At 44.2% G+C, this 22,916-nt stretch overlaps 1 protein-coding gene and 1 long non-coding RNA gene across 3 annotated transcripts in view; both read right to left on the bottom strand.

Annotated features, from left to right (window-relative positions):
• Positions 1 to 7,974, bottom strand: part of LOC104575154 (SMAD family member 2-like) — a 31,251-nt gene extending 23,277 nt beyond the window's left edge. For both annotated transcript variants that reach the window (XM_088520842.1, XM_088520843.1), the window contains exon 1: positions 7,682 to 7,974. In XM_088520842.1, the coding sequence (XP_088376968.1) occupies positions 7,682 to 7,917 (236 nt within the window). In that variant the 5' untranslated portion in view covers positions 7,918 to 7,974. The remainder of the gene's footprint in view (positions 1 to 7,681) is intronic.
• LOC148595417 (uncharacterized) overlaps positions 1 to 22,916 on the bottom strand; it is a 379,015-nt gene that overhangs the window by 23,692 nt on the left and 332,407 nt on the right. The gene's annotated exons all lie outside the window — the stretch shown is intronic.

Genomic DNA, 22,916 nt, shown 5'->3' with positions numbered 1-22,916 from the left:
AACACAAAAGAACACCGAGTTTGTAACTGAACATTTTTCCTACAGAATGCTGAAACTCCAATTTTTAAAATAAAGTTTCAGAAAGTTAAAGTCAGTTTCTGAAAACCAGCACTTCAAAGGTTATGCAGTATGATAAAATATTGAGTAAACATTTAAAGGAAGTATAATTTAGGAGAATTCATGCCAGATAAAGGACATACCAGTTTAAGGTTATTTAAAAAAAAAAATGGTCTGAGCTAACTTAATTTTCTTTCATTAAGATTAAAAGAAATTGACAAACTCATGAATGAGCACCAGCAGATCTTCACTTACCCCATTTCCAAGTTAAATTTTGCAATAATACACTGATCAATTTGAGTTTTAAAATAGCTTTGTAGCTCAAGGATGTGCATTAGAGTAACTTTCAAATAAGAGGTGTCTAGTGCTACCAACACCATCACTGACTGCTTAACTCAATTTAGAAATTAACTCCAAATTCAGAAATCAAGTTTTCACAGGGCCCAGAATTAAAACCCACCATGAAACCAGAGTTCCTGTTACATATTGCCCATGCAGCATCTAAGGTGGCCTGTGACTTCAAGCACATAGTTAAAGCCAGAATCCCCTTCTCTACAGCCACACCATCCAGAACATGACTGATTTTGGAATCTGAACAGGACTGGGTCTGTTTACTCTGGAACGGGAGACTGCCTTGGAATGCCAGGTGCTTACTTCTGCCACCATGGCTCTCGGCAAAGCCTCAAGGAAGTTGGGACACTGTATGACTGAACATACAGCACTGGGACCATACAACTCCTTTTACTAAGAAGAAGTTGAGGTGCTCCAGAGTCTGCTGTTCGACATCAAGAACGTCCTCCAGGCTTCTACAGAGGATCTAGAGACAATGCTAGAGTCCCACCATAATCACAGGACAGGAAGGACAAGTTTGATTTGATCCTCCTTCTGCTACACCTTCCAGTGAAGGCACCCTATGTTTTAACACAGCATCAGCTATCACAGAATGAGATTTTGAAGCAGATCATACCTAAAACTCACCAACTCTCAGTTATCACTTGCCCTTCTTTGTTGTCCTAAGGCATCATTTTTATTTAAATTCCATCACAAGAAAAGAAGGATGAAGCAGAACCCACTCCATAATCCTATTATGAGAAAAAGGAGTCAGTTCATCAGCAGACAATTTACAATCATGTTTCCAGTAATCTGAGCAATAAAGATAGCGCTTCAATGTATGCCCATGCACTTCAACACCTTTATGCATATTTGAGGATGCTTAAGACATTCAACTATAGATCTTCAAACATATATAGAATCATTTTAATTTACATCTCATTGAATGCATAGGGAATTAAATATGATGTATCATTTGAGGACATTCTTTAACCCATCAGTCCTCAACTTGTGGGCCCCTATTAAGGATCAATGTCCGTCCTCAACTCAACTAGCAAATTATTGCATCTCTGCTATGAACTAGCAGATGGTGCCAAGTTCCATTGCTGAGAAAAGAGACTTCACCTCTGTCTGGATAGCACTATTATTTTATTATCTACTGTGTCAATTCAACCACCTGCAGTTGTCTTCTTAGCTAACTTGGTAGCAGAGATGCAGATGTTTGAACTCTCCTGTAACTATTTCCAGAGGAACCTTTCTTTTTTAAATTCTCCAGTTTAATTGTTGAAATCACCCATCTTTTAAGGCTTTATCCAGAGGAAGAACAGAGCACAGGGACCGCTGAATTTCTATCAACTGAAGTAGCCTATTTGGGGAAAGAAGCCCCAAATAGGCTACTATTCTAGAAGCTTTCTATTCTAGAAGCCAGTAGTGATCAAAAGCACCCTTAAAATGAGGTTGTTACATGCAGCTATGCCACCATTTTTCTGTCAAATATTCCAAGGGAATGCAAATATCCATACTAGCTGACAGAACAGTTTCTGTTGGGGGGGGGGGGGGGCAGGGGGAGGAGTGCACTTTAGACCTAAATCAGTTGTGACCTTGTTATGTGAAGAAAAAGGCACCTAGATTTTCTCATCTCAAAAGATTTGTTTGCTCTCAAACAGCACTTCCCAGTCGCCTCTCCCACCTTTAAAAATGTCTCCTCTTTGACCAGTTTGCTTCTGCTGTTGCTTACTCCTAAATACTTTGATCAGCATTATTTAGTTCCATCTAGGGAAGATGATAATTAACACAAGCATCAGCTTTCAGAAAACAATTTCTATTTGTGCAACCAGCCATGCCGAGGCTGTTTACCTTATCCACATGGCTAACCCGTCGCAGGGGATGAAGAAAGGGCTGTACAGCAGACAAGTTAGAGAACAACACTGACACTAGTGAAGTTCCTAATTTCTTCAGATAAACTGGACCTTTCTAACGCTTTTCCTCACTTTTAGTTTTTTTAGGTGCTTGGTAGAACTTTGCAGCAGATTCTTCTGAAGAAATGGGAACCAGGATGTGATCAGGTCCATGGTAGCCATTTTAAAAGTTACCCATCTTCACTATTAGCTGAGGTGAAAATTAGGCAATGAGCATGGCTTTAAAATACCACCTCTTCATCCTAATAAACTCGAAGCAAGCAGGCACAGTTACTGAATCTGATAGATAGACCTTGACTTAAAAGCTTAATCAACCAATTCACTTGCAGTTGCCTACTCTTCATTTCATCCAATACTCTCTCAGATTCACCAAAACTATGGAGCATACCATGAGGCTTTTCTCTTCTTCTGGAGGGTAACAATGCAGAATTCATCCCTCATTTGAAGTCAGAAACCAGGATGACTGCGAAATCCACGGATCAGCTGGGCTCTCCCAAAACAAAGGCAGGATTTAAGCCCCTCCTGTTATCCCTCCCATCTCATTCAGAACTGGCAGGCTGCTCAAAGCAAAAATAGGCATTTGAAAACCAGGAAACATAGCAGAGATGCTATCCTCGTGTTAAGCAAGAAGGACAGCATACACAGGTAAGACCACATTTTCCACGTATATGTTGAGCTGTTAATCAAGAGGAGCCATTTTTTAGATTTTCAGCACCTTCTAAAATTGTACTGGCACAGCAGGCTGGGAACCAAGGCTCAGGCAGCAGCATTAGCCTTCCCTCTGCACTGTATTTCACTGAAATCTTTTTAATGTACTTGCATAGCACTAGAACCTTACTGAGGAATCCAGTCTTTAATCCTTACCTCAGCTAGTGAAACACCCTACCAGATCCATCACTTCTTTTGTGTCTCTTTCTCTGTTATGAAGGAAAGTTCACCTCTTTTACAGAGAAAGATCAAGGTCTCCCATAACAATTAGGGTTCAAGTTGTGAGCACTGTTTTACATACAGCACCAAAAGAAGCTTTTGTACCTATCACCAAAATTTTTGCCTGTCCAAGAAGAAAGTTTCTTCTTTCAAGTCAGCCCCAAATAACTTCGCGATTGCTGTATCTAGAGTACTGAGATGAGTTTGCAAACCTCTGGAAAGAAAAAATAGAGGCATACTGATACAGATGCATCATTTAGCTGTCTCCTCCCTTCAGTTAGCAATAGCCCTGCTAGGGTACACACGAAAGCTGCGTTCACTGTGCAAAGCTAAAATGAATAAAAACTAGAGGTTCTGGGACTGGGGGAGTATGCCTACGTGTTCTTCATCATCCAAATATACTGAGGGAAGGTGCATGCACACACTGAGAAATGCAGTATGCCTCTTTTCAGCATTGCACAGTGCAAACCATGTCACTGTAGAGCAGGGAAACTGCCAACAAGAAGATGAGATACAAGACAGCTCTGTGGATTCAACAACAGGTAAGTGAAAGCACAGCACAAGACGGCATCTTCTGGGGGAGAGCGACTGGATTGCGATGTGTAACGAACCAGGATTAGAGTTGCACCTAGGGAATACTCAACACAGGCAGGTCACCTCCATCATCACTCGCCTTTCACGTAACACAAGACACAACAGCTGCCATGGTACCCGAGGGTGGCCACAGAAGCAAAACTCGACCTGTGATATGGATGCATTTGGTTACAGCTCAGGAATGACACGATCAATTCTGCATTAGTTTTCAGAAACATGTGCTCTGGGAGCAACATAAGACATCAGGGGGTCATCTGAACTCCACTCAAAGCAATCCTTCTTCCCATAACTTTTTTAATAAACATCTAAAACGCTCCTTTCAACACAATCAGCTAAGTCATTCCAGTTAACCTCCTCTGATGTTAGTTCTACATATTTGCTATTATTCAAAAGCAACTTCAATTCTGTAAGTGTAACCACAAAAGCAAGAAGACAGCATGAAGTATATCCATATTCTTTTAAGACACAAGAGCTACACGTGTAAGCTGACTACACCATACTATGGGGCCGTTAGAACTAGTCACTTGTGCTTCCCTGCTTTGGCTTACAATACCCTGAACTGTCACTGTGAGAGGACTTTTTATATAATGAATATACACTATGGATATGGCATTTGCTTATTCACTACATTGCACAGTTTAGTTTGTGAAAGGCTTGCATTTCAGTTATCACTATTTAAAAATATTTGTTTACCAACAGACCCTTTGAAAGAAGTCTTATATAAACCAATGCTCATGTTCTCTGTGGCTTCAGTGACTGCTCTGGGGCTATATTTGGATCAAAACCACACGGAAGAGCCTAAAGACGCCCTCTTATACACAACCAAGCTCATTATACATTTTAGAAAAGTGAACTCGAGAGCCAACATTTAGTTTGAGGATACACAGGGATTATGAGATTAGAATTCCACTGGCTTGCTGGGAGGATTCAGCAAGATAACTACAAATTACTTAGAGGGCTGGTGTCAAAAGGACCGCTGTACTTATTTAGCCTCTGCTCTAGATTACTGACCCACTTACCAAGCGCTAAGCACCCTTGCTGTGCCAGGCAAACACCCACTCCATCTGTTTGCTTCTGCTTTCTCAGAACAGCCATTAGGCTGCATAAGAAATTGTGTTAATTACCACATGAGCAGTTTGAATCATACACATAGTATCAGCCTTACTTATAGTACATGGTTACCTTGACAGACAGGGCAGAAACAGAACAATTCTCATTGCAGCAAGATTATAAGTGACACAGGGGAAGCACGTGCACATTTCTGAAGTGGGAATTTTATTCAACTTTTGCCAAAGCTTCTCTCAGTTTGGAGAAGAGCCTCCATGTTTTTAGCTGCTTTGGGTTTCCATGATGAAAGGGTTTGCGGGAGTTAAACATTGTATCAAACTGGAAATTTCCAGTGGGACCAAAAATCTGTAAAGCCACAAGTGAAACATCTGTTGATAATGCAACAGTTTGGAAAAGTGGCAGACAGCACAGGTCAACACCTACTCTTAGTTAAACAGAAGAGTTATGTCAGAATTGTGGCTTAATAGCTTTGTACCCCAAGCTTCTTACTGGTTAGGAAGAAAAAAGTTTCAAATTCAGTGTGTGTGTGTGTGTGTGTGTGTGTATATATATATATTTTTTTTAATTTTGCCTGATGACCTATAGCTCTTTAGGTCATCACTGAAGATGGTCTCAAGAAGAGGTTTTATTAACTTCTTAAATTGAAGAACAAGAATCTCCCAAAATCATTATAGTATTGAGCTGTCATCTGTTAATTCTTGGGCACTCAGACTGCTGCTGTCAAAGTAAAATAAGACCAACAGTCTAAAAAACAAAAAAAAAAAACAACAAAAAAAAAAAACTATGAAACTAAATAATTTTGTGGAACACTGCTGGCAGCCCCAGTATCATCTAGCCCTCAACACCACAGCCACATTTGTTTAAAAGTAAACCTTGTGCAATAGCTAACACCACCAGAAGTGCTCTCTAGCTACCAGCTTCTTCCCAAGACAGTCAATAAAGTAAAATCTGGTCCTTTTTAGAGCTGACTCCAGAATAGCTGAGAACAGTGTGCCACAGCCCAGCAAAAACTACTGATCACCACACGGAGACTGCATTGTACAGAGTAGATAACAGATCTTCGCATTCTGTTTTAAAGAGTTATTTACTGTTATTACTGTAACATAAGAGGTCACGTAGGCAAGAGGAAGGACTCAAATGCAAGAGACAAGTGCCCTGGGAAAGCAGCTGTAAATTGGCAAGCTCTTTGTATCTTCTAACATGGACTTCAAGATACTTAGACAGCTGTTCTTCCAAAGGGATAACATTTACCACCCCAGCAGCCCTGCAGGACAGCACTAGGAAGTCTAACATTTGGCTAAAAGGTTAGATACTACTCCCTTGATACAAAGTGTAAGGCACATTTAGTTTCCATCACACAAAGACTTTTTCTAGTTGACCATTCAGTCTCCAGCATGGTAAAGACTTGGCCAAATATAAAGAACCATCTCAATGAAATACGTATCCCAAAAAGTTTAATCTCAGCCTACCAATCCACGCTAAGATCACAGAGATCTAACAGATACTTCATTTCTGAATGTTTTCCTAGTGTCTAAATGAAGAGAGCAGAAGGGAAACCCAGAGAATTTTGAGACTACTCTAGGGGAATGAATAAATAAATAGATTGCAGCATTAGAAACAAAAAGTGAATCAAGAAAAGAAAAAGCAGAGAATTTAAATAGCCACCAATTCACAGAATAGGCAAGATTTTCTGAAAAAGTTATGTCAAATCTAAAACAGAATGCTAAAACCATTATTAGATAAAGGTTATAACACATTTGATACGTGGAAACCATTACTGACACCAGTTAAATCTAGTTTGTGCTATGATTAGTACAAAGTTGAAAAGTACAGTGGGGACCAATGTGCCAATATAGAAACCACGCTCATAAAAATGCATATTGCTTCCCTCCCTTAGAAACTATTTTAAGTATCAAGGAGCTAGGGACCTAGAACACTCCTGTGTCACAAGATCCTGTAACTTTTTCATAACAAGGGAAAAAACATACCTGTGATTTGGTATTTATGTTGCACACTTAATGAGCTTACAGATGAACCTTAGTGGGAATTTTGTACAACATGAATCTCGAGGACATCATATTAATACTTACAAACACAACCCTTGCCTCTCGCACAGCAGTTGCTATGAATTAAGTAGAGAAAGTCAAAGGGGTAGAATGCAAGTCATTCACCTAAATGTATATACATATAAAGGAGCAGAAGAGAATTTCTAGAAATACTCCAAGTTATTAAATGGAAAGTACTTTCATTAACCAATAACAAGTAATAATTACAGTAAATAAATTGATTTGCATGCAACCTGCCTCCAAAGATAAGATCTCCCTTCCAAAGGGAGAATGAATGCAGCTTCTACAATTTAAGCTACTAAAAAATAGTAATTAGATGACTGAAGTGTTGACCAAGGAAAACAAGTCAATTTTTTGTTATGTGAAAGTGTAGGTTCAAATAAGCCCCTCCAATTATAGACAGGGTTATCAAATAAAAGTGTAAAGCAGTGCTACAAACTAAAAGCTGTGCTAGGCACCACAAGGATATACACAAATTGTAATCTACTTGGCAATGCAAAATGACTAAAATTATTAAAAATTTTGATTTTACAAAGCATGTGATTCAGTTGTAAGAGGTGAAGTAAGCACTACTTAAAAGCAAAACAGGTTTTAAAGGGTTTTTCAAGAAAAAAATCAAAAGCATGCAACTGGTTTGTTTGTTTATTCACAACATATTCTAAACATCCATCTAGTCATTTTTTAATTGGTATTAACAATTTCAAACACAACAGCACTTACCTTGGTATCGTCACACATTTTGTATTGCAATTTTGAGTGGTAATTGCCTTCTCAAGCTCATCCAGCTGCCCTGTTTTCTTTAGCTTCTTCACCAGGCTTTTCACCGCTTTTTCACACCACTTTTCCTCCTGACCGTTCTGCTCACCACCACCAGCCCCTCCAGAGCCACCAGCAGATTTTTTCCACCCCAGAAGTCTCTTCACAACCGGTGGAGTGAACGGCAATATGGACGACATGATTTTCACCAGCCAGAACACTCAGCACGCAATAAATTAGAGATTCCCGTCTGATCCCTAAAAACACAAACCAGAACAGACACGTTAGCACTCAGGCATTACATAAATACCTTACTAGGAATTTCAGTACCAAACGCTGTAGGACACAGGTTCCCTGAATAAGCCCGACAACAGTTCAAAACCAGTCTGCACCATGGTCAGGTATGTCACCAAAGAGATTTAAGTGCAAGTTTTCTGCACACCATCCCTTTTCCCTCAACAGCTTGTGCAAATTAGTACACCAGTTTGATCACAGAATGGTTGAGGTCAGAAGGGACCTCTAGAGATCGTCTAGTCCAACTCCCCTGCTAAGCAGGGGCACCTACATTTTTGATTAACACCTTTATGTTTGATTAGGTATTTTATTTCTGCCCAAATCTTCCCTGGCTAAAGTTTAATCACTTCAGTAAAAATAAGAATGAACTTTAATCTAGCTTTGCACCTAAACTGGTGGATTTTAGTCATTTATGAAAATGTTAATAAATGTTAATAAACACATTGTAAATACAGATACATGTGTTCTGCCAGACCTCAAATTAATTTACCAAGCAAAATTGTATTTGGAATGTCATTTGGTCATCGCAGCTTGACAAAGGTCTTCCAATAGCGAGTCAATTGGCAAGTCTTTTATCTTGTTTGCCATGATTTAAATAACTACCAGCTTTTGTTCCACTGGGGACTCTGATTTGAACTTCACTCTTAAATTTGGTGTTGAGCTAACGTTCTTCATACAATTTAGAATAAAATGGCCTATAGACAGCAAACCTTCTCAATTGGAACTACTTGAAATCATTAGAAGTCTTCCCACATTCTTTGAAGGATCTGTAACATCTGACTTTTCAGGTATCTGAGCCATGGAACTGCTTGTCCGTTTTCAGGGTTCATAACTTGGCATTCACTATCTGCCACCTGATCAGATTGTCTATGTAAAATGAAAGATTAGACTGAAAATATCCAACTTTTCCTGAGAGTTACACTTTAAAACATATAAAAGAGAAATAATAGCAAAAAACTTCTTGATTTTGCAGCCTCTATTAGGCTAGCTTTAGGTATTAAAATATAAGCCCCAAATCAGCTGTATTGTTTTGGGCAGACAGCTATTAGAGCTTGTCTGAGGACACCGTGGTCCCGGGGACAAAAGCGTGGCACTAAAGCCAAAAGATAAAACTTATTCCCAAGCAGCAAATGGGTATTTGAATTTCAGAAAGGTGCCCTGTTTCCCAACTTCAGTACCTGTAGCTGTGTTAGTTCAGTGAGCTGAAAAAAAATGGTTTTAGCCAAGAATCAATGCTACTTTCAAGCTACTTGTTCAGAGAATTGAACGTACCTTCCATGCTCACCATCCTGCACAGACACACTTCTATTTTACTTTTTTTAAAATTTCACCCATCTGCAAAACAGCACCCTTGATTTGGGGTATTTAAGCCAAAGTATTCAGGACTAAGTTATGCTTTGCCATATCTTAGCAGCCTCAGAAAGAATCAACAAAGTCAACAAAAGATACATTACATTAATAGCTTAAAAATGTAGCTTTTCGACTTCCACAAAACTGAGCAGGTCATAGAAAGGCTATTTTATTTCTAATTAAATTATAAACTCCACAACATAGCTTCTGAGACCACTTGAAAATATTACTGAAGACAGAATTACAGCTGTCTGTACTCCAGGAGACAAGCGTTTCTGATTAACAGGCACTCAAGATTAACACTGCTAATTTTAGGGAATGCACTCACAATAATCCATCAATCTTAAGTCAAGAGTATTCATTTCATGCAAGACTACAATATGAAAATAACTCCCAATAACATTAAATTATTGCATAACTATGTCCAGTTGCATCCAACCTGACCACAGGTCAGGTTTTGCAGACAACAAAACCATTCTACTGGAATCCTGGCTGCAGCAAAGAAGAAAAATAAACACAATATTCAACATCTTAAAATTAAATTCTGAATAGGACGCTCAAAGTATGGTCTCATGGGGAGCTAAGCCAATGCAGTAACTTCTTGTCATATCCAGATTTTGCTTTTCCCTTACTCCCCACCTTTTCCTCTGCACCAGTCCTGATGTGTTACACCTTTCCACAAAAGCTCAGCTAACCTAGCAGAAAATTATGAATTTTTTTGGCTGAGTTGTTAATCTGGAAGAAAACTAAGTTACATCTGCTCACATATGGTGTGCAAGTACCAGCGTTGATACCTGGCAACTTAAAGCAGCACAGTCCGAAGACTGAGGCTCTCCTTCAGCCCCAGCCTTCAACAGTGGTATTCAGTTTACTACATCTCTTGAGTTAAAACCTGAGCACATGCTTTATTAACGTGAGAAAATTAATTCTGGTGAAAAGAAGCCCAATCAAGCAGTCTTATTCCCATTTCCACCTGTTCTGAACAAATTAGACCCTTAATTTGGTGTACTGAGTGGCTTCAGAGACAAAATGGGAGGCTTATGTAGCCTCTGCTGTTTTAAGAAATGCTTGTACTATGCTTCAGAAAGAGGAAACTGGACTAGATGTTCCAGGTGTGACTTGGAATAGCAGTAGCTCTGGACTTTACTAATAAAGACACCCAACTTCTGAGCAGGGCCAGCACTAACACTTGAGGCATACGCTAGAAATTCCCCAAAACCAAATGAAGAGGGACAACCCATTTTGCCACAAAGACCACGTTTAAACACCAGCAATTGATGGTTTGAAGTCTGAGTACCAAATTCAATGCTCAGAGAAGACGACAACTACAAGGACCAACACCAATGCTTATTCACACCACAACTCTCCTCAAATTCATGGAGCTCAGCTCCACGCAATCCTCATACTTCCTGTTCTTTAGCTTCGGGTTTGACACCTTTCAATGCCCCAGAATAATTATTGGATGGTCAGTCTCATAAAATACATTTCACTAAGGTCTCACCCACTACCAATATAACTTGCCTATTTTCACAGGCCCTCTAAAAACACTCAATGCCTCTATTTTTTCTGAATACCCTTTGAGATGAGATGTTCAGTTTTGCAGTTTTCACTCCCTTAAAACATAACACTGATGTATAATATTTATCTCTATTAATATACAATTTTCAGTATTCTCTGGTGCTTAAATTAAATAAAATTTGCCTTTCTGCTTCAAATGCATGTTAAGTCATGCAGTGTTTGCAGCAAGGAAGAATTCAGCCCCATACATACCAGTTCTTCTTTATATTTGAATCCTTAAGCTATTTGACACATCCAAAACCAAAAATCTTCCTTTCCCCATTTTCAAAGGGCTGTCAGTTCAGACCTAACTAATCAGAATTTTCCAGGTAGCTTATTTACTGTTTTACTCAGTTCCTTTACATACAATGTTTATAGTCCAGTTTCTGTAAAAGCTATCCCATTAGCAATGAAGACATCTAAAAAAAGATCTATATAAACTTTAAAAGTCTTTTATTACACTGATTATTGCACCTTAACAGATGATTAAAAAAAAAAAAAAAAAAACACACACATACAGCACAGCTACGATCTAAGATTCTGGGAAGCTTAAACTAGCTGTTCCCTTCCAGTCATTGGTATGCTATGTGCCACTGAGGTTCACTAAGTTATTCCAGTAACAACCCCATATCTTTAAAAGGCCGAGCAGAGAGAACATGACAAATAAGACAGGACTTCATTCAGCCTAAGACTTTACTGATCGCAATATTCTCTTGCCAGGAGTCTATTTCAGCTGAGTATTTCTGCATAAGTTACATTCTGCTCCAAAGCTAAAGGAGATACTGCAAAGTACGTGGCATGTTTAGCTTGAACCCCAAGCAATTTAGACAAATCTAATTTACACAAGGCAAAGCAGCAAGGCAGATGCAACACTCTTCTGACCCAGTGGCATATTCTTATTACTTTATAGTAGCAAAAAGATGTGCTACTCAAGGGAAAGCACAAGAGCCTGTCTGCTTTGTGCAGCCTATTCCCCATCTAACCACTACAGCAGCAACATTAGAGGTTACCTTCCCCATATAGTAGCCATTTAATGGACTGTTATCCATCAATTTATCTAATCATTTCTAGACCTAACAATACAAACTGCCTCTACAAGCTCTTGTGGCAACCAGCACCAGTATTCATTGCCCACTGTGTAAAGGGGGACTTTTAGATGTTTATCTTGGTCTCTTCCTAGCAGAAGTGGGTGTCCCTTGCATCACTCCTGCAAGCTCTGCTGAAGAGCTGCTTATATCCATCTTGTCCATAAGCTTGAAGATTTTGTAGATCTGAATCACGTTCCCTCCACAAATGGAGGGCTTGTATTCACCTCTATCAGGTGTATTAGTTCGTAATCATGTCCACAGCCTGAGGTGCCAAATACCGGTGGATTTACGGATCAGTTTGCTGCAGCTCATTCTGGACCAGCGAAACCCATTTTAACTCATCACCTATTTTTTTTGCCTGCAGGTGGATAGAGTAACATAGAGGGCTGTAACCTTCAAGGAAAATTTCCTTTCCTGAGTGTCTGGAACATACTATAAACACACTGCTGTTACCAAAAATATCAAGTGATTTCTGGTTTATTTATTCTAAAACCTTATACAACATATGTCATATCAGTCTGCTTATTCATCTTAAACTTGAAATAAAGAAATCTGATCTTTCCTTGTTTGACTAGAAGCATTCTGGCTTAGAGGAATTATATCTACAAATGCTCTTCTCACATAAAGGGGACAGAAGATAAGCTCTTGAGGAAAGATCCATGAAGAATCATTTGTCTAAAAGTTCATTTCCTCCCAATCTTTGTCTCATTTTTGCAGCATTATTAAAAAGCAAAGGTTCTTAATCCTGGAATTTGGTGGAATCTTATCAAAGTACACACTGTTAAGAAGAGAGGAAGAAATATACACCCTCCCCCTTCACATCCTCCCTGTGGTATGAACTGTTTCAGAATAAAGTAATATTTACAGAAGCATAGCCTATTTAAGCAAAGAGCAAGATAATACAATACTAAAACTTGAAGTTTTAAAGGGCATAGCTTATGTAGTACTACAAATGTCATCTATATTGAAAACCATTAAGAGTTACAGAAACCTTGAGAAAAGATAAGTGTTCCATCTTGTATTGATCAGAAGTAAACCAAATTTAATTTATGATCCCCTTCTAGATTCTTCAGACTGTTGTTCTACACAGCAGTAAGACAAATTATTTTCAGTGGAACCTGAGAAAGTTTTCGCCATTATTAATGATCTCAGCACTTTCCAGACAGACTCATTCTTTCTTCTTCTACAAAAGTGTATTAAAGACACTTGTTTTTGTCAAACTGGAGGAGCGCGAAGCAGCTGCTGCTCATGCACCTTTCAAGAATCACCATGATCGAAGGATGAAGCACATCATAGAATCATAGAATGCTTAAGGTTGGAAGGGACCTCTAGAGGTCATCTAGTCCAACCCCCCTGCACACGCAGGGTCACCTAGAGCACGTGGCACAGGACTGCATCCAAGCAGGTTTGGAAGAGCTCCAGAGAAGGAGACTCCACAACCTCTCTGGGCAGCCTGTTCCAGGGCTCTGTCACCCTCACTGTTAAAAAATTTTTCCTTCAGTTCCTGTGGAACTTTTGGTGCTTCAGTTTCTGGCCATTACCTCTGGTTCTGTCAGTGGCCACCACTGAAAAGAGACCAGCACCATCCTTCTCACTGCCTCCCTTGAGGTACTTATAGACACTGATTAGATCCCCTCTCAGCCTTCTCTTCTCCAGGCTGAACAGGCCCAGCTCCCTCAGCCTCTCCTCATAGGGCAGATGTTCCAAGCCCCTGATCATCCTTGTAGCCCTGCGCTGGACTCTCTCCAGCAGCTCCACATCCCTCTTGTACTGTGGAGCCCAGAACTGGACACAATACTCCAGATGTGGCCTCACCAGGGCTGAGTAGAGGGGCAGGATCACCTCCCTCGACCTGCTGGAGACGCTCTTCTTAACGCACCCCAGGATCCCATTGGCCTTCTTGGCCATGAGGGCACACTGCTGCCTCATGGTCAACTTGTCGTCCACCATGACACCCAGGTCCCTCTCTGCAGAGCTGCTCTCCAGAAGGTCAGTCCCCAGCCTGTACTGGTGTCTGGGGTTATTCCTCCCCAGCTGCAGGACCTTGCACTTGGCCTTGTTGAATTGCATGAGGTTTTTCACTGCCCACTTCTCCAGTCTGTCCAGGTCCCTCTGGATGGCAGCACAGCCCTCTGGGGTATCAGCTACTCCTCCCAGTTTGGTATCATCAGCAAACTTCCTGAGGGAGCACTCTGTGCCTTCATCCAGCTCATCGATGAATAAATTGAACAGAACTGGACCAAGGACTGACCCCTGGGGGACACCGCTAACCACAGGCCTCCAACTGGACTCTGCACCGCTGATCACCACCCTCTGAGCTCTGCCATCCAGCCAGTTCCTAATCCACCTCACTGTGCACTCATCTATCCCACACTGCCGGAGCTTGCCCAGGAGGATGTTGTGAGGGACGGTGTCAAAAGCCTTGGTGAAGTCGAGATAGACGACATCCACCGCTCTCCCCTCATCTATCCAGCTGGCCATTCCATCATAGAAGGCTATCAGGTTAGTCAAGCAAGATTTCCCCTTGGTGAATCCATGCTGACTACTCCTGAGCACCTTCTTGTCCTCCACGTGCCCAGAAACAAGAGCCAGTATGAGCCGTTCCATCACTTTTCCGGGGACGGAGGTGAGGCTCACTGGCCTGTAGTTGCCTGGGTCCTCCTCCTTGCCTTTTTTGAAGACTGGCGCGACATTGGCCTTCTTCCAGTCCTCTGGCACCTGCCCCGTTCTCCAGGATCTTCCAAAGATGATGGAGAGTGGCTTAGCTATGACCTCTGCCAGCTCCTGCAGCACTCTGGGGTGCATCCCATCAGGGCCCATGGATTTGTGGGTATCGAGGTTCCTTAGGTGCTCTCTGACCCAATCTTCCTCTACCCAGGGCAAGTCTTCCTCTCCCCTGGCTTCTTCTCTTGTCCCTAGGGCCTGGGGATCTAATGGGCTGCCCTTGGTAAACACTGAAGCAAAGGCGGCATTCAGCAACTCTGCTTTTTCTGTGTTATTCGTAACCAGGGTGCCCATCCCGTTCACCAGCGGACGCATGTTTTCCCTGATCTTCCTTTTGCTGTTAATATATTTGAAGAAGTTTTTCTTGTTATTTTTAACATCCCTTGCCACATTGCGTTCCAGACGTGCCTTAGCTTTCCTTGTCGCATCTCTGCATTCCGTGACTACGTTCCTGTATTTCTCCCAGGGGGCCTGTCCTTTTTTCCACATTCTGTATACCACCGCCTGCTGCTTGAGCATTGCCACAAGTTCCCTGCTCATCCATGCATGTCTCCTGCCCCCTCTGCCTGACTTCTTACACGCAGGGATGCACTGTTGCTGGGCGTGGAGGAAGTGCTGCTTGAAAACTAACCAGCTCTCTTGGGCCCCCCTACCTTCTAGGGCTCTAGTCCATGGGATTCTTCCAAGGAGGTCTCTGAAGAGGCTAAGGTTTGCCCTCCTGAAGTCCATGGTTGCAAGGCTACTTACAGCCCTGCCTCCTCCTCGTTGGATCCTGAACTCCACCAACTCATGGTCACTGCAGCCGAGGCTACCCCCCACCTTCACATCTCCTACAAGTCCCTCCCTATTTGATAGCATGAGGTCCAGTAGTCCACTTCTCCTCATCAGCTCCTCCACAACCTGCGTCAAAAAGTTATCATCAATGCTCTGCAGGAACCTCCAGGACTGTGTGCCTGGCTGTGTTGTCCTTCCAGTTGATGTCAGGGTAGTTGAAGTCCCCCATGAGAACCAGGGCCTGTGACCATGAGGTAACATCCAGCTGACTATAGAAGGCCTCCTCAGCTTCCTCATCTTGGTCAGGTGGCCTGTAGCAGACACCCACCACAGTGTCTCCCACATTAGTCTGCCTTCTAATCCTTACCCACAAGCTCTCAACTCACTCATCCTCCACCCCCAGGTTGAGCTCCATGCATTCCAGTTGCTCTCTCACATAAAGAGCAACTCCACCACCTCGCCTTCCCAGCCTGTCCTTCCTAAAGAGCACACAGCCTTCCATGGCAGTGTTCCAGTCATGTGAGCTATCCCACCATGTCTCTGTGATTCCAATGAGATCATGATGCTGGGACCGCACACAGATCTCCAGTTCATGCTGCTTATTCCCCATGCTTCATGCGTTGGTGTACAGGCATTTCAGGGAAGTAATCGAGCCTGCAGGTTTCCCAGGAGGGGTGAAAGAGGACCCTCCGTGATCATTTCCTATCCTTACTTCCCCACTACCATACTCCTGGACAAGCCTTGGGAGCCTTTCTGTAACATCGTTTATTCGGGCCCCTGGCAGGCAACAGACCTCTCTGGATGAGGGGTCTGGTCTACATATCAGTGCCTCCATGCCCTGTAGCATCGAGTCACCCACGACGATCACCCGCCGCTTCTTCCAGGTGCTCCTTTTCTCCTTAGGGAGAAAAAGACATCCTTCTTCCCCAATATTCTAGGTCGAGTGGGCCAGCTTCACACATCTCCTTGGCAGGTTTGGTGCACTTGGGATTTTTCACTTTTAGCAGCAGCGGAGAGGAGAGAGAAGGGGAATCCAGCCCTGCTGCGTCATGCCCTCCCAGCCACCCCTCTCCCCGGTTCAGCTTTTCAGCCAATTAGGCCATCAGCAGGGATCACCTCGAAAAAGCTCCCTCCCAAGGGGCTCCATCTGGCCATGTCCCAGGCCAAAGCTCCGTCAGGGAGAGCCAAAGTCCTTGCTTGGCTCTGACACAAGGCGAACAAGTTCAAGGCAGGCTGCTGGCGACTTCGGGGGACAGGAGGGGAGAAAATGCTTCCCCTGGGACAGCTTTTGGAGGAGCATTCTGTAACATGCCAGCTTAGAAACAACTGCCACATTAATTTTTGAAATGCATGGTGCTCTAGCATTGCAAAGCCTCTCAGGATTCTGCATAACTGCATTATCTTTATATAGCTCATTGAAAAAGACAATGAGCCACCCACTTTCAAAGTAGACTTTTTCCTCTCACTCATCTCAAAGTCCGATTATGAATCAAGTGAGAAAACTTAGGCTTCTCATACCCAGAATTAAAATAAGCACGAACATGATGTTATGAAAGTTTCAGAAGCTGGTTTTTTTTTTTCCAATTACCAAAGACTGCTGCAAATTACAGACAAATGTAATAACAAGCAGCTTTACTGCTATCAGAACATTAGCACACTGGAAACAGCACAAGCATTCACAGTGCACTAAAACTGCATGCAAGTAGACATGAGAAAGAAGATTTTCATTTTAATGACCTTTGACTGAGCCACTAATAGGACTAAAACATTTTAGCAACTCTCTTAGAATTACCAAAGAGGAATATTACCAAGAACAGTCAGCCAATCCACCTGTCTTCATAAAGCAACAGAGTTTAGTGAGCTTGTTTATGTTAAGTGTGTGCAAGAATTGCTCCTTAAAACTGAGCGCCTAATATTTCCACAAGAGCACTAAACACGCATTCTAAACCATAGCAGATTTGCAAGTCTTCTCCTCTTTTTTTTTTTGTTTTGACTACAATTTTCCATGTTTAACGGGCAAGTGTCAATTTGATTATTTTAGAAAGGACATACACCTGGGATAAATTTGGCAGGAATAGTCCCCTACCGGGTTATCAAGTACCTGTTTTTTGTCCATAGAGCCTTGCAGTTTCTCCACTTTCTTAAATGATAAATGAGTGCATTTAATTAGTTTATTCAAGATCACTTTCAATACAGGCCTAAAAAACATTATTCAAACACTCCTCTTTGGTGCAGAGCAATGAGAACTCTGCTTATCAAGAGAGCCTTATGTTACTCATGCCACTCCAGCGTAATTTAATCAAGCTCAAGCTCCAGACTAAACTGCTATGAGACCCAGGAACTGCTCCTGCACACTCTCCTCTTGATCTTCACCTTACGACTGTCAAACATGCACAACCACAACAAAATTTCATTGATTGAAGCCTTACTCTTTGCAATGTAGTTTCTCTGCTGGAAGTACAGAGCAGCATTTTGGAAGATTTTTCAGCAGTAGCCAATTTTTTCTAGCCCAGAGAGTATTGAACGCAGGGCTGCCTGTACTCTCCATTCTATGACAAAAAACTAATCCCATCGCATGACCTGCAGCAATTCAGTTTAACAAATCAACAATTACAAATATTTTGGCAAAGTAAGCTTAGGTATTGTTTGCCTCTCGGCACAGTTCACCACCAGTTTGTGGCTTTATGATAAAAGTCATTAAATCCAATCTGAAAAGCAGAATTTACAGGTCACTTAGCAAGCCAGACCCATAAATGGATGCTTTTAATTACAGGGCATTTACACAAACAAATCATTAAGGCAATGCTGAATACATCTGAAAACTCTAGAATACTTTTATAATAATTAAAGCTCTGTGCCCTGTTCTTTATACAAAGAAAACTCATGAATTGTCTTCAGTTTCAATCGGAGCCCAGATTTGTTGTTATCCCCGATCCACTACAAAGTCTGTTCTCCCAGTAGTTTTGTAGAAAAGGGATTAGAGAGATGGAAACAAGTTTTGTTTTTAAAGTTGCACTCACTAACAGAAATGTGTGAACTCCAATAAACTCAATTATATCAACCAGCGCTCAACACTTCTGAAGGATAGTGTTCCTCTTCTGAAGTGGAAGAGGAAGAGGGCCTTTTGTTTGGAATTGCTGGGGAATTCAAGCTTGTTTGGTTTTGTTCATGAACCCACTTTGGGATGCAGAAGACAAAAATCACTGAAGAGACCAAAATACTTCCCCCCCCCTCCAGTCATGCTCTTTTTTAATGATCAAGGACCTCAGAGAAGATGGCAAGTTCTTCAAGATGACACTGCCCCCAAGCACAGCTTCTTTGATAAAACCAAACTGGACCTTCAAACACATTTGCTGGTTTTGGTGACCACCAGCTCAGTTCGAGACCGAACCATACAACCACAAAACAACAGTCCACTAAAGAGCCCTTCCATCAAACATCCCAATATGCTGTGAGGAGATCTCTTAAATACATACCTAAATTAAACTTAAGCCACCTCAAATGAGACCCTCCTCCTTCCCCTACTTAAAGGCATTTAAATATGACCTCTCACCACAATAGTGCTGAGTAAAAGGGAAGGAGGAAAAGGGACTTCAGAAACCCCCCCCTTTCCTTAACATGCCCCCCTCTAATTCACTGCAAACACAGAAGTTGAGAAACGGCAGCACCCAACGCATGTACTCACACAGCTAACGCTCCAGCACAGGATAACGCGGAAAAAGTCTAGCCAGCAGCCTCACTCTGTTAGCAGAAGCCTTTTGCCTTCGCAACAAGAGTTTTTTTCCAATCTGGAGAACAGAGCAAAGCTTCATCAGCCTCACGCTGCCGAGGCCAGCCCCCACAGCAGTAACGTCACAGATGGGTTTGAAAGCACGGCATTTTTGGGAGGGGATGGGGGTCACTCAGGAACAGGCAAAGTGCTGCAACATGCAGGCTCCTGATCACCCTTATAAACTTCTCCCCGCAGACAGGATCCCACTGCAGCAACATTAACCCTGCATGCAGTGGCCACACATCACCAGCAGCACTTTCAAGAAATATCTAGCAAAACAAAACTTTTCCTCCCCTCCCCCCCCCCAACCAAAACCATCCGCTTGTTTGCAAAGCACTGCAGAGAGCGCAACAGGCACATCCAGAATTGTAATGGGCTGCCAAAAATGAGGCACAGAACAGGCCTGAGCACCACATATTGTATTCAGCAGCCCCAGTGCTCTTCACCCACACACTTCCCCCCTCCTCCTTTCTTTTATGTCCATGGGGCGAGGGCCACAAGAGGGGCCTAGGCCACGCTCTTCCTCCTCCTCCCCATGCCCCCGACCCACACGAGGGAGGCAGAGGACCGTAGCAACCCCCAGGGCTGCAGCGTGAGTTAGGTGACGCCCGTTCACAAGCGCACAGGGCCGTGGCCTCGGCCACCGCCGCTCGGCCGCCTCCCTTCGGGCGGACAAAAGAGCCGCGGTTCATCCCATCCCCCCAACCCGCAGCCACCGCCTCGCCCCACGCTTCACCCGGGAAAGGAGAAAGGGGGAAACTCAACGTGTACCTCCCTGCCCTGCCCCGCCCTGCGCCCAAGGACTAAGCGACCCGCGGGGCTCTGAGACAACGGGGAGAAAGGAACGTCCCTGCCAAAACCGCGGTAGGACCGACCTCGTCCCCGCGAGCTGCACGACCACCCTCCACCCACACCACAGGCCTCCGCGCGCACCCGTTAGCCGCACCGCCTGCCACTCCTCGACGGCGGCGCGCGCCCGCCCATTGGACCACCTCGGAGATTGGCGGGTGGCGGCGCCAATTCAGGGCCGGCAGATGAGGTGGGAGGAGCGGCGGAGGGAGGAGGAGGTGCGTAGGCGGGAGCGTGGCGCCGCGCTGCGAAGGGGGAGCAGCGGGCGCTGATTGGCCGCGCGAGCTGTCACTCGCCCGTTGGGAGCGGTTGACCACGAAAGCAGCGGCGCGGGTTTGGGTGACGCACACTGCGCAGCCGCACTGGTGGTGCAGCGTCTCCCTCCGCCGCCCGCTGTAGCCTTCCGCGCGGCGGCGAGTGGGAGCTAGTGCGCCCCTTCCCCCACCCCCGTCCCCATAAATACCTTGCCCTCCCTCCCTCCCTCCCCGAACAGGGTGACACCCTCTTGACAATAGACACCGTGTAACGGGAGATGGAACTCCCCTGGGAAAGGGAAGTGAAAGCCCTTGCCCTGTGAGGGGGCCCTGAGGCAGCCATGATGGTCGCAGCATGGTGGCTTGAAGCTGCTTTCTGCCCTGGCTCCCACAGGGCAACAGTGGCTGCTCCCGGGGCACGGAGCTACCGGCACTGCCTGAAAACCGAATTATAATAAAGAAGATGCCCGTTATTCCTCTGTTGCTCCTCAGCGGTGCCCATGGGGCCCCATGTTTCCCCCAGCATCACCTGCAGCTCCAAGCGCAATGGCTCCTCACGAAGCTCCTGAGGGAGAAGCCTGGCCCGGGCAGCCCCAGGGCACCATTTCCACTATCAAAACCCTCCCAAGTCACTCCTTGTGCCACCTGTGGTAGCCCCTGGACTCCCAGCGTTGTGGTGGGCACACACCTCCACTTTGAGGGCCACCTAGGGCACTCTCACTATCTATTAAGAGAGGCTCATTGCTTGCCTTTTATTTTCACTATTCTCACTATTTTTCACTTAGTTTTCTTTTTTTTTCTTCACATTTTGTGTCTCTCGGAGGGCAAATATCTGTTCTCACTTTGCCATGAGCTGTTGGAAATGCCCTGTGTTTTCACTTCTTTTTCACCCTTTTGTTTGTTTATTTCTTTACTTTGTTCCCCGCACACATCAAAACCGCTGGCCACTTCCCATACCCCTCAGGTGCCCTCTTGGCAACATAACACCTGGCGATGCAGGCACCACTATTCAGTGCCCTGGGCACTGATCCCTTCTCCACGGCCCCACTGGGATCAGGGCTCCCTCTCCTGCCTCCTGAGATCCTCTGCAATGCAGGTGGGAGCTCAGATTCCCAGCAGGAAGCCACTGTTCCACTCGATCCCATGGGTTTCTCTCGTGTTTTGGAAAGATAAGGAGGTATTCCAGGCGTGTTACACCTGGAAACTGATACAGACTGCTCAGCCAAGGCAGCACTTGCAACCCCAACAGGATTTTGTGTTTCCTAATGCAGCCGCTGCTTGTCACACAACTCAACAGCACTTCATATTTGCAGAACCTCTGCATCTCTGTCAACCATTTCTGGTCGAAATAGGCCAAAAAGGTTGAAGAGCTTGTGCGTGGGAAGCTCTGAAAAACACTGCAATTGCCTAAAGCTCATTTCTTTAGGAAAGGAAATTGCAAGTGATGGGAGAAATAAAGCAAAGGGAAGAAGGTATCAGATCTACAAATCTCAGAGCAAAAAGTTACCCGAGAAGCATGGTTGCTGTGGAGAAGATGTGCATTTGCAACTCAAACACGTCTCTAGAAAGCGCTTCCAGCCACATTCCTGCAACTGCAGAGATGCTGCCCAGTTTGGCAAAAAATGGGATTTTGTCTCTTGCAGAGGCAGGACAAGTGCTCACGTGTTTGAGTTGCTGCAGGGCCTTGGCCTCACCCTCAAGCTGTAGTCACCCAGCTGAGTGTGTTGGAGATGGAAATTTCTATGATCTATAGAGTCATAACAATCTCCCATGGGAAGCAGAAGCCAGACCTTGAGAAAGAAGATGTTTGCCCGCCTGGGCTGAGCGATAAGGAGCACAGAGGCAGCTGCTCAGCCCGCTTCACAGGCAGCCCCCTCCGGAAACCTGTTGAAGCCGGCCGCTCGGCTGGGCTTGTAGCCAACTTAACCGCAGACGTCCTCCAAACTAGCTTTGGAGGCCAAACACCCAGAAATGAGGAAGAAGAGGAGGAAGGCAGGACCCTCAAATTGAGGGCTGGGACCCCCGACTGGTGTGCGCACCTGCGCACCCAAGGGGAGAGTTGAGCAACTGAAGGAGGAGTTCGTCCGCCCCCCCGGCCTGCCTCCTGGGTCGTACTGACCCTACCTGCCAGGATGCACCAGGCATAGAGAGGACAGTGCGGAGAGAGCGGGGGGAAGGAGAAACTCCTAACTCTGAGGCCTACGCTGTCTCCGCGGGAGCCGGCCAGCAACTCTCTCTCTGCTCTGCCAGCTCGAGAGGATGTTCGGGTCCAGTATCCCACCGGCAGGTATCACCTCGTGAGTAGTTATCCATACTTTGCTGCTTTTATGTGCTTTCACCTGAATAAATGCTCGATGTAATCACCTAGTTCTGCGTGATTATTGCCGAATCCCGAGCCCATCCAGAACACTGGGTCCTGCACCTAATGAGGGAAAGACCACAGCAAGGAGGTGACATAGAAGACATGTGTGAGGTTGGACAGAGAGTCTTTTACTAATTAATGCTCATTTTGCTACAGCAGAACAATGTGCTGCCTG

Source organism: Tinamus guttatus, unplaced genomic scaffold, assembly GCF_059628265.1.
Source record: "Tinamus guttatus ecotype Peru unplaced genomic scaffold, ASM5962826v1 Tinamus_guttatus_pri_ptg000103l, whole genome shotgun sequence".
NCBI classification, from domain to species: domain Eukaryota; kingdom Metazoa; phylum Chordata; class Aves; order Tinamiformes; family Tinamidae; genus Tinamus; species Tinamus guttatus.
The sequence above is the reverse complement of the archived record's forward strand: the minus strand, read 5'-3'. Positions and strand labels throughout refer to the sequence as shown.